Below are 12,545 nucleotides of genomic sequence, written 5' to 3'. Positions count from 1 at the left end.
ATCTAAAATCCAACAACCAGTGCAGTCCATCTTCTCAGTAAAAATCTCCTGGGCCTGGTCTTTACTGGCAGGATTTCTTTCAGCCTTCTGGTCTTCTGAGTTCTGATCAGAATCTTCCATCAAGTATGCTGAAGGCAATCCAATTCTACTTTTTCAACTGGTACCTCCAAACTTTTCCTGACTCTTCCCCTTCCCACAAGCCAGTCCCAGAGCTCCTAAACCACGTGGTCAGGTACAACCATAGCAATAATCCCACTTATTGGATTACCAAATTCTGCTTTAGTTACGTTTCTCATTGCTAAGACAAAATACCCAATCCCCAAAGAAAAGGAAGAAAATATTTATTTAGCTCACAGTGTGTGGAGGGTTCCATTCATAATTGGCCAGCTCAAAGGCACAGTTGCATAACAGATGGGTATTGCAGAATAGAACCAGTTCATGGCAAGCAGAAAACAGTAAGAGTAAAGAATCAAGCCTCTATGTCCTTCATATTGTATCCAGGCTACCTGGATTAGAGTGGTGCCAAACCAATCAGTGGACTGATTTAGTAATCATCCACCATTAATCTCAGCATCACACACCCTAGACTCAGCCACCTCTGAAAAAAGCCTTACCTATGACCACATGAGGCTTTGGACTGACAGATCTAACACAAAGCATAACCCTGTAGTAGGTGGTGGGAGACTCCAGGAAACAAGAATGGAAGGCTAGAACAGAGGCTGCTGTGGAAGGCTTTCACATACCACCAAAGAGACAGGAATTTACATTGTGTTTCTGGTTGAAAAAGAAAGCAGACCCTGGTTTTTTGTTTTGTTTTTGTTGTTTTTGTTTTAGACATGGTTTCTCTTTGTAGTTCAGGCGCTAACTTCAAACTCATTATGAGCTCATGCTGGCCTCAAATTCACAATAATGCTTCTGCCTCAGCCTCCTCAGTGCTTGGATGAAGAGGGTGAGCCACCACCCCAGCCATTTCAGGCGAGGAAATGTTGGGGGGGGGTTAAAAAATTATAAAGTTCAAAGAACAATAATACACTTACCAAGAGAGTAAATCTTTGCTTCCTGATATTTTTCTACTTCTCCTTGGTTCCTCAGGCAAATGAGATTCTCCAGAGCTTCCTGCAGGCACAGGCTGCTATAGAGAAATCCATCCTGCAGTCGGACAAAGCCCTCAGTGATGGAGAGAAGGCCTTAGCAGGTACAGCTAGAGAGTGAGGGGCAGGTCAGGGTAATTCAAAGCCCTCTGTCTAACTGAACAGGAAATCTTTCCTTAAACAAAAAGCTTCCCCTCTTACATTGGCTCTCCTATTCACCCCAACCTGAAAATAAGAGGGCAGGTGTGCAGCCTGTCCAATAAATTCTGACTAACATTTTGGAATCCGATCCAGAAGGCACAGGGACCAGCATTTAATGGATTCATTTAATGAATTCTCTCTTGGCTTTTTTGAAATCAATTTGGTCTCTGAATTTAGGCCTGAATGTTGTTCCTTCTCTCTGTAAAACTTTCTGGAGCAGCTGAGCGAGCCATGAAGGAAGAGGCTGAGAAGAAACAGGAGCTCCTGAGACAGAAACAGAAAGAGCAGGAGCAGATAATGAAGGCCCAAGAGAAAAGCTTCAGGGAGAACATGGCTCAACTGAAGGAGAAGATGGAGAGGGAAAAGGATAACATCCTGAGGGAGCAAGAGAGGATGCTGGAGCACAAGCTGAAGGTGATTTCTCATGTCCCATGATACATGGGGACAGCTGTCAAGCCTGCCACTGCGCAATCCCTCCTTACTCTCACAGGAATCCTTACTAGGATTCCTGAGGGAATCCTAGGAAACTCGGAGCATGGCTGTTCTCACTGCAAGGAAGCACATGGAAACATACACTGTCATCAAAGAGTATTTTGTGGGTGGAAATAGAGGTGCATCCTTAGCACTTGCAATTGTTGAGGGCAAATCCCAGACCCTTGATGAGTGTGATTTTATGCTTATAGGTCCAAAAAGAATTGCTTGAGGAAGGATTTGCAAAGAAATCTGAGGAGATGAACACAGAAATACAGCGACTACAAAAAGAATTTGAAACAGCTAAGAAGGACAAGTCCTCTCTGGGTGCACGTGTCTTTCATGGGATTGGCAATGTGTTGATTTCAGAATTGCCAGGTGCTGGTAAGCTGCTTGGTGTGGGATTCAAAATTTTGGGTGAAAATATGAAATAGGCTCAAAATTTCTATTAGCAAATGATAAGTAGACCTCTTTTGTTTTTCTGAGGCTCAGTTTTGAAGTCTGTGTTTCAATTTATTAAGTCAAAAATAAAAGGTATGTATCAAAGCCTGCTACATACAAGATAAATTTGTTTTGACAACATAATAAAAGAAAAGACTAAATCTGTAATGTCAACAAATACCATGCAATACAATTATCTGGAAATCAGTAAAAATCATGTTAAGACATTTGTAATTATGGGAGTTCACAATTTTTAAATGTACAGAAATAAAAATGTCAATATATACTACATCAATGTAATTGAAATAAATACACCAAATATTTTCTTTAGAAATACTGTCTGTGGCAAAAGTCCCAAGCAAGGTAGACAATGAAAATCTGAATAAAGCAGATAAGAGAAAACACAAGCTGGTAAACTGTCTAACGTATAGCCAATGATGCTAGCCCCTGGATATTGGAACAGCAATACAATAGACTTGGAAGTCTAAATACTTTCATAGAGTCACTCAGGATTTGAATACATAATAAAGTTCACACGTTGTAAAGTATTCAAAAAAATTGAAAAAAAAGTTGAAGTTCTTATATATTCTACCAAAAAATGTCAAATGAATCAAAATACAGACATGAAACACTATACTATGAAAGTAAGTGTGGTGGAAGAATACTCAAATAAAAATTCTGGAGGGATGCCCTTTCCCAGTGTGACATATGAGAAACACATTTCAAAACAAAGAAGTGATAACGTTATCTACATAAAAAGACATTCTCCAAAGAAAAACATTAGCAAAATATGAAAAATGACAAAACAAGGAATATATTTAGTCACAAAATGTTAAAATAATTTATAAAAATGCTTTAAATCACTGAGATTAAAGACTAACTCCCTTGAAAACATTGAACAAATATCTAAGGTGAAACTAAAGATGTTCAATTTCAACAGTAAGAGGTGTTGAAGATCAAGAAGGAATGAAAACCACTTTTGTTTTGGTCGGTTTTGTTTTGACACAAGCATTTAGGTAAACAGAAAATATTTTTACTTTACTACTAAGAGTGTGAATTACTACAACTATACACCAAAACAATCAGTGCACAAGTCTTTGATCCATCTTGAAATTATCTTTAATGACCCATCTATCAAATTTCACATGTAAAAGAAAAGACTAAATTGGTACTCTCAACAAGTATCACACAATACAACTATCTGGAAGTCAGTAAAACTCATTTCAAGACATTAATTATCAGAAGTCACAATTTTTAAATGCACTGAAATAAAAATATTGATGCTTCTTACATCAATATGCAGTGAATCTAATGTAATTCATTTTTGTAGCAAGGAATCTGAGCAGAAAACTGAAGACCACTAACTCTTTGTGAAATACTAGTGATAGATACCAAAGGACATTATGCAAAGGAATACTCTACAGTCACTACAATAAAAGGACAAACTCATGCGTACTAATACAAGAGAATCTTGAAGAGTTATCATAAAATGTAGAGAAAAGACAAGTGATGTCTATAGATGCTCCCACTGAATGAAGAAAACTACATACATACTGATATTATATAACTCAAGACAAATACACAATAAACTAATAACGGTAGTCAAAATAAACGCTTTTTATGTTGACTTACTTTTTTATTCTTGACTTGAAATCTTATTAAATAGACTATGCCTTCACCCTTGTTTCAGAGTTTCTTTTCAGGAAAGGTGTCTAATAGCTACGTTCTTGTAGATGACCTGATTCTTCATGTAATTAAGGTTTACTTATAATCCCACTGGGGTGCAATAGGGTTGTAACTCAGTAAGAGAGCATTTACCTATGCCAGGCCCTAGATTTGATCCACAACAGCACAAACAGAAAGAAAATAAAACACTCAAGAAAATTCCTTGAGCTAAGCCTGAATTGTACCAACTGGGTTTTCTGAGGCTCCTGAACCACTGTGCAGTTGGTTTCTCACTGTCCTTGACAGCCACCTACAGGGCTCTCTGGCTTCTCACCTTGCTTCTTTGTATCACTGTGTGAAGAAGCTCACTCACTCATTGCCACATGTCAGCTTTTATGACCAATATCAGTAACCCTTGGTGGTTACATTTGAGGGAGCCGGTCTTAGTTACTTTTCACTCTTGTTGCTCAGACAAAATACCTGATGCCCAAGGTTAGGAGAGGAAAAGTTTATTTCTTAAATTCTCAGAGGTTTCAGTCTCTACTCAGTTGGCTCCAAGGCAAGGTGGCATAGTGGGACAGCCATTCATAGCCGCTGCAAACTGCAAGTCCCAAAATGGCAAGAGAGAGAGACACCTTCTTCCCATGGATATATCGGATCCTGGCTCCACTCCTGCGTGGGTGAAACTCCCACACCACCATTCCAAGTGCCAGACAACAAACCAATCACAAATGCTAGATTTGGTTGCGTCCATAATTGCATGAGGTTTGGGGGCCACTGACATAAACCATGACAGAGCCTAAATTGGCCTTTTGAAGTCAAAATTCTCCTTTTTGGTTACAATAAGAAAATGTCCAAATTAAACTGTGCTGCATATGTGTACTTGAATAACAGCAAGGAGATAGGAATCTTTAAAAAATCTGTCTGCAGTCATGGCAGTGCCTTCCCTTTGAAACATTGGGAATAGGAAGAAGTAGTTTCTGTGACAGGAATGCTGGCCTTGAAAGGAGGGCATAGCTGGCATGTGCCACTGGGCCTGCTGTTCCCCATGTCTCAATCATAGAAGGGTGTCCTGCTCTTTCCACCCACTCTGACACCAGTTATCAGTGACTTGGTTACTGATTCAGAAGCCAGTGCTTCCTAACCTTAAGGTAACTCTTCCTAATTAAAGAATCCACATGCTTATTACACTTCTCCCTCATGGGTGCTGAAAGGGCTCAGCATCTAAACACGTAGCATATGGCTAACTGTAAAATATCTGAAATGAGTTACCGCATAAATAAAATTAACCCCTTATTGCCATCCAGTTTTATTTAATTTGGTAGCAGGACAATGCAATGGCTATTAGAACCCTGTTTCTTCTGTTGAAGCCCAAACAATTCCTTACCCTAAGCAGCCTCTTCAGTCTAAACCACCAGTATATAAAAGAAGCTATCTGAGCACAAACCCTAATATATAGATGTTGCTTGTAATTAAATGTCTAATAGTAAGTGACTAGTTGAAAAGCAATAATCTACAGAGAAATTTCTTGAAATAAATAATTTCCTTTTTAAAATGTAAAATGCTTTATATTATCCCTTTGTATTTGTAAGATTATACTATACAAATGCTCTCTTTTCATTGAAAACAAGTTCTTTCAAAACGATAAACAATTAAATAATAACTTATTAAATAAATAACTAATTCATTCACTTTGCTAGTAATCCTGTGAATCTTGGAGTATATATGGTTTTATGGTCTAATCAGGTATTTTTCATAAATAGAATACCATTAAATATATCTGAAATTACATCATCATTAATCAACATTTCTAAATTTAACTTCAGACAAATAAATTAGCTTTTTCTGGAAACAAGCTTGATAGGTAGAAAATTCACCAAAAAATTTACCTGTTCCTGGAAACTCTTTTGGTTTACCTGATATAGGTGTAAATTTTACTGGTGAGAAGAAAAATCAGCTGATTTCCTAGCAATGCTCCTATTTTGAAGCAGCCTGGCTTTCACTTTCCATCTGCTCCCATAGTTTCAGTTTGTGTCTTGAAACAAACACTGGAATTTGGTTTCCAGGGAAATTGGGAGTAACTTTATTTCTCAACATTTAGAAAAACAGGAAGCTAGCAGCCTGAAAAACAGAATGACAGAGCAGAAATGAACAGAACTGAGTAGGCCTTGCCAGCTAGTTTAGGGTTAAAGAGACAGGCTGACTGGCTGTGGTAGAATCCAAACCTCTATTTCTGGTAGCCCATGTAAAAATCTTGCTCTAAATTATCCAACATAACAGAAGAGACTCCAAATTTTATAAATGATCAAGACACAGCAGAGACAACTCTTTGTATGTGTGTGTGCACACATGCGTGTGTATCGAGACTCAAATTCAGGACCTTGCACATGCCAGGCAGACACTGTACACTAAGATATAGCCCCCACCCCATGACTTTTTATATTAGACATTGGGTTATACAAAGCCAGTGTGATGGTGCATGCCTATAATCCCAGCATTCTGGAGGCTGAGACAGGAGGATCTTTGTAAGTTCGAGACCAGCCTGGGTTACAAAGTAAGTTCAAGGTCAGTCTGAACTGCATAGTGAGACCCCTGTCTCAAAAAGACAAAAAAAGACAAAAAAAAAAAAAACCAACCAAACAAACAAAAAAACCCCATCTTATATAAGTGGAATCACACAATGTACATTTTTCTGTGTCCAAATCCTTTTGTTGAGAATGATAAATGTGATGTTTATCCATGTTTAATGTAACTAGAAATTAATAATGTTTATTACTAGAAATTTTGTGTTTAACAAATATATCACATTGATTACTTATTAACAGTAGAAGGACAGTTACATTTTCATTTGGAGCTACTATATATATTCCTCTTATGATTGCATTTTCATCAGGTTTATATTTAGGTATCATGTAGCCAAGTCAAACAATATATTTATTCCATTTAGTAGATAATACAAAATGATTTTCTAATGTATACTTTTATCATCCCCAAACTTATAATCCCCCAACTTTACAAAACAACAGTAACTTTCAAAAGGTTAACATTTGTTTGTATTTCATGATCTTACTTCTATCTGTTTGGAAATGATGCTCCTGTGAAAACTAGCAAAATGGTGTATGGAATAATCTGCAGTTTCTGATTGAGCTGGTTTTGTAAGTACCTCAAGAAGCAGCAGGGACGGACATTATTGGGGGAGGAGAAGTGTACAAAAGAAAAGAAAGGGTGGAAAGAAAGATATGGATTCAGAAAAAAACTGGGCAGGAGTTAAAATACCACCCTTCTTAGGTGGGAGGAGTTGATATTGTCCTACAGAGTTGGCTATTCCTCCAAGATGTTGGATTACATTGCTCCTGGACTGTTGAGCCCCTGAGTGGCCTAACTTTGCTGGTGAGTTTGGATGGGAGCATCTAAAGTCATTTAGGAAGAGTCCACTTCATAACAAGAAGGTAAGTTGTTCCTGCTCCTGCACCCCTCAGAAACCTCCTAGTTAAAGCCTGGCTTCAGGAAGATGTGCCTTGGACACATTCTGTGCTATCCTTTTTATTTCAGATGTTTGTATGTCACCCTTTTCTCCCCTTACATCAACACAAATGTTAATTCTGAAGGTCTTGCAGTGATAACAATGTGAATGAAGTAAAAAAATGTGAATTAAGAGCTTTTACTAGTAGGCTGATTGGCCTGTTACTAAAGTCAAAAACTTAAAACTTCTTGCCCTACAATGGATGGCCTCTGACAAGTTGTGGAGATGCATCTGTGGGCATTTTTAGCTCACATTAACAACCTGTTAGCAACATTTTTTACAGCAATTTGTGTATGTGCATTTTGACAATCACATTTCAGACATCAAACACCACAGACAGATGCCAGACTATCTCTTTTTAAATTTCACAAAGAGATTCTTGGAACCAATGGCAAAGATGTTCCTTCCAATAATCTTCATTCAATATTTCAACCAGAGAAAGAGGAATGAACAAGGCTCCGTGACTGCACTCACATGTAAATGGGTCTGTAGTTACATGATGCGATACTGTCTTTCAGGTAGCAGAAGAGCAAAAGTCACAGCCATCACAGAAATTAATATTTATATCCATAGTTGAAACTATACTTCGATGCTGTGTAACTCAGATTAGAATAATTTCTACTGTCCAATTCCTACCTGTTCAACATAGTTTTTCCTTCTCTTTACAGATTACATGTAGCCTCCACAGAGAAACTTTGTCTACCTAACTATCTTCCGTATACAATCTCTTCCCTGGGGAAGCCAGCATAATATGTGGATATAAATGTACCCCACTGGATGGAGTATATACATGTATATGTGTTATGGGGAGGAAAAAGATTTTCAAGTTTGGGGAGCTATTCTATGGCAAATTCTTCCAACCCACAGACGTATAAAATTTTAAGCAGAATATTTGCTTCTTTTATTTGCTTACTTTTATTTTCTATTTTAAATAATCACTACTCATCAAAGGTAATACTTAATCAAGGGGAAACTAAACACCAAAAAAATCTTGTCCAACTATTGTGTTACTCAAGAAATAACTTCTAAGGAATAAGCACTAGAAATGTTTAAGTTTGTATTTATTTTTCCTTCCAAAAATCAGTGATGAAAATTACACTCAGAAATGTTCATCTGAAAAATTCCCAATATCTGAGTTGCGAGGCAACAGGGAAGCCAATGGCTTGAGGACTGCCGACGCCTGTGTACCGGGAAAATATACACTTGCTATCTCCCTTCACTCTTTTTTTTTTTTTTTATTTTAAAGAGAACAAAAGAAAACAGAATGAAACAAAGCAAATCAGAACAGGAAAATGCAAGCAACACAGCATTTCACAACAAAACAACTGGACATCAATAGTAGCTAACTATTTCTTTGAAATAGTTGAGCATATCTTCACACACAATAATATCAAAGATAACAATATAGTAAAAAAATTAAAAAGAATGAAAACATTACAGGACTTCACAACCAAATAACAGGAAATGAACAATGGCTGCTATAATACCTCATTTTCCTCAAAAAATTTGTCTATAACATCACATATAATAAAATCAAATAAAACACAACAGGATAGAACCAATCAAAACAGAAGAACAAAAGCATGGTAGGACTTCAAAACAAGATGATAGTAAATCAGCAATAGCTACCATAATGTCTTGTTTTCTTCAAAATAGCGTTCATACCATCACACATAATAAAATCAAACAAAAAAAATCAGACCAATGAATGAAAGCACTATAAGACTTCAATATAATAAGAAACCATGATTACCATAATATTTCCCGTTATATTCAAAATAGCTGCCTTTACCATCTGAAAGCATAAAGTCTAACAAAAGACAGAACAACCAAACCTAATGAAACTGTGTAAACAATGCAAGGGTGACAGTAGTTTCCATCTTTCCCTCCCTTTACTCTTTTTTTAAACTTTATTTAAAGGAAGACTAAACAAAACAGAAAATGGGTACAAATAATACATACTTTCAAAGAAAGAATAAACAGCAAGAAATCACTAATTGATATTTACATATTTTCCTCTTACAAATACTGATTCAAGATACAAAACTGGAGCATATAAAGTGGGGTTTCAAACTGCGAGACTCCAACCAGTTCTTTTCAACAAAAATTTAGTAATATGGTTATCAATCCTATACACTTATACATGCAGATATCCATATCTTCATTTATGTTGAGATTGGACAAACCCAAGCAGGCTGAAATCACTCTGAGCAAAGAACAATAGTATTGCTGGGTTTCACATTATGATACTCCAGGATCAGCACTGGGTAATGTAGTATTTCTTTTTCTTCAAAGTATTTGTTCATGTCATCCATGTGTCATAAGATCAGTTCTCATAAACTGTTTATTGGTGCTACGCATGCAGGAGTCTTAACATGTATTTCTATTCTTTCTATATTAGAGGGAGGAACAAAACAAAGCAAGACAAAACAAAACACATTCCTGTAAACACCTGAAATGAAAAAGACATATAAGTCCACTGTACAAGGGGTTCTACAATGGTTACTGTGTTGTCTCTTGTTATCTTCAATAGAATTGAAGATATATCATCAGACATAGTATAACTGAATATATCAGTACATAACAATATTAATAAAAACACAATTTTGTATGTAGTATAAAACTTCAAAAACAGGTAGTAATCAAACCAGAATGGGTATCATAGTAAGTCTTGTCATTTTCATTGTAATTGCCTAAATGCTCAGACGATACTATCAATCATATAAGTTTTGAATAAAATCTCTCAATACCAAACAGCAATCAACCAAACCAGATTTAACTAAGATCAGTCATGATAAACCAGTATAAGTCATACAGAGATCCAAGTTAAGTTAATAGGAAATTAAAGATAATTATTGTGCTATATCCAGGTGTTTTGGGGATAGCTGTCTGTGTCCTCAAATCTAATGCAACTAGACAAACTGGGACAGAATAAAATCTATGTAAGCAGAGTGGTGCGAATAATATGGGTTTGATACACTCTTAACAAAATCTCCTGCCATCTTTTTAAGACCATTCCTCCCTTTCACTTCCCTAGGGTGCACTGTGTATTTTTGGATCTCACCTAGACCCTTGGTTTTAAATTGGGGGGGGGGCTGCTATTTACCTAAGTGGTTCTGAGCCTCTTCTCTCCTGGGCTTGATCTCTAATTGTATTCCTTTACCTGTTAAAGCCCGTCCTTCCAACCTATCCATCTAGTTGCCCCTATTCCTCTCTGGTTCTCTGTCACATAGACCATTGTTTTCTCATATTTGATTTTCAGTCCATGTACTCTTTATCATGTTAATTATATTTCCTATAAATAGCATCTTGGTAGACCCTAACTCCTGATCTACTCCATGTGGGGTTCTTTCTTTTTTTAATTTAGTGTATCAAGGCCATTTACATTAGAGATTATAACCAATCTTCTCTGCCTCATTTCTGTTATGCTCTTTTTTTGCCATCAGTTGTCTGCTTATCTTCTTCATTCTATTTTCTGCTCCATTCATTGAGGCCTCTCTGCCACTGTCCCTGGAATCCTGGTACTTTTCTCTCTCTGTAGAATGCCCTACAGTATGCTCTGTAGAGTTGGATTGGTGGTCACAAATTTCCCAAGTTCCTCTTTGTCTTGGAAGGGTCTTGTTTTCCATTAATTTCTAGAAACAGTTTTTCAGGGTACATCAATCTGAGCTGGAGGTTATTTTCTTTCAGGGCTTGGAATATTTGGGTCAAAGCTTCCCAGACCCCCTTTTCCCTTCACTGTTGCACAGTTCACACTCCACTGAAGCCAGTATAGCTACCCTTATTATTCTTACCAAAAAATAGAAGGATTCTTACTTTTTATAGAATGCCTGTATATTCAGCATGTTTCAAGAACCTCACATTTCTACCAACTCTATCAACTGTTTCAATACGTGTCTGGTATTGCTTGCCTTTGGACTTACATGTGAATATTTAAAACAAAAAGATGCCAACAAACAACTGCAGAAGTTTCCTAGAATCTTTCTGTTCTTTATAAAAAAACCTAAGTCTGCTTGTAATTGCTAAAGCAAGTGGAAGGCAATATGTATCTTACATGTCTCTCCCCAGAAAAGAAAGGGAAAGACAGGAAAACAACCACAATGTGATCCCTATGGGCATAGTTTAAACCATGATTGCTAGAAATGTATTTTTGATGTCCATGATTTATTTTATTTTGATGTCTCAAATTTATGTTAATTTTATTAATTATGATTATTTTACACATTTATGGAATTTGGTATGATAATTCAGTAACACATATACGATGTAAATATAATTGTCAAATAATAACCAAACTTAATTTGTAGGTAAAGAGCTAATTTCTTCATCCAGAAATTTTCTGGGTAGCCTGTTGACTGGTATCTAGTTGCATTTCTTTCTTAATAGATGGAACCTCAGCTACTGGTGCTCAGAATTTAACCAATTCTCCTCAACTTTGCCTCACCTGGACATTCTGTACAATATTACAGAAACCTGCCTGAGTGAGGAAAAGTAGGGCTAAGAATCTCACCATCCAGAAAAATGGAATGGATGAATACGTGAAGAAGAGGCAGGGAAGAGGCCAGGGGTGTAGTTCAGGGGCACAGGTGCCTGCCTGGCAAGCACTGGTTTGATCCCTGGTACCAAAAAAATAAAAGAGGCAAGAAAGTTCCTATCAGCTTTCCTAATATTTCCTGCACAACGATACTCAAAATATGTGAGCAGATGTAAATATGTAAAGGCATATTTCTTACTTACAGCTCTCGAGTTGGGTGCAGAAGTATGCTCCATGTTTTGGGTTGGGCTCAAGTCTAGGTTTTGTCTCCTTTCATGATGAATTTGAAGGAGCAATTCCTACATGATGTTTGTATTCCTCATTGTGGGGTAGAAATCATATCCAATACAACTGATGAGAACATGAAAGGCATTTAAAAAGTCTAGCCCTTCCACAGTTTGTGCAGTAAGTCATGTGGTTATTAATTGAATTGGAGCACTACATGAGATCAAAGCAAAAACTGTCACTATAGGTGGATAATCAAGTCTACTAGATGAGGTATTTGTCCTACCCAGCAACAGACATAGTTAATAGTGAACTATTGTGTGTCTTGGAGCATCAAGCATCCTAGCAACTGATAAAGATAGTCATAGCCTTGCTTATATTAAGTGCATAGTAA

At 36.9% G+C, this 12,545-nt stretch overlaps 1 protein-coding gene across 4 annotated transcripts in view; it reads left to right on the top strand.

The window, feature by feature from the left end:
- LOC100713243 (guanylate-binding protein 3) overlaps positions 1 to 3,882 on the top strand; it is a 29,181-nt gene extending 25,299 nt beyond the window's left edge. For all 4 annotated transcript variants that reach the window (XM_063253824.1, XM_013142941.3, XM_063253828.1 and 1 more), the window contains 3 exons: positions 1,093 to 1,195; positions 1,513 to 1,706; positions 1,976 to 3,882. In XM_063253824.1, coding sequence (XP_063109894.1) covers positions 1,093 to 1,195; positions 1,513 to 1,706; positions 1,976 to 2,197 — 519 coding nt within the window. In that variant the 3' untranslated portion in view covers positions 2,198 to 3,882. The remainder of the gene's footprint in view (positions 1 to 1,092; positions 1,196 to 1,512; positions 1,707 to 1,975) is intronic.
- The last annotated feature ends 8,663 nt before the right edge of the window (positions 3,883 to 12,545 follow it).

Source organism: Cavia porcellus, unplaced genomic scaffold (genome assembly GCF_034190915.1).
Source record: "Cavia porcellus strain 051 isolate PalLab524CR breed Dunkin Hartley unplaced genomic scaffold, mCavPor4.1 scaffold_1, whole genome shotgun sequence".
Classification (NCBI taxonomy): domain Eukaryota; kingdom Metazoa; phylum Chordata; class Mammalia; order Rodentia; family Caviidae; genus Cavia; species Cavia porcellus.
Note: the sequence above shows the minus strand (reverse complement) of the source record. Positions and strands in the feature narration are given on the sequence as shown.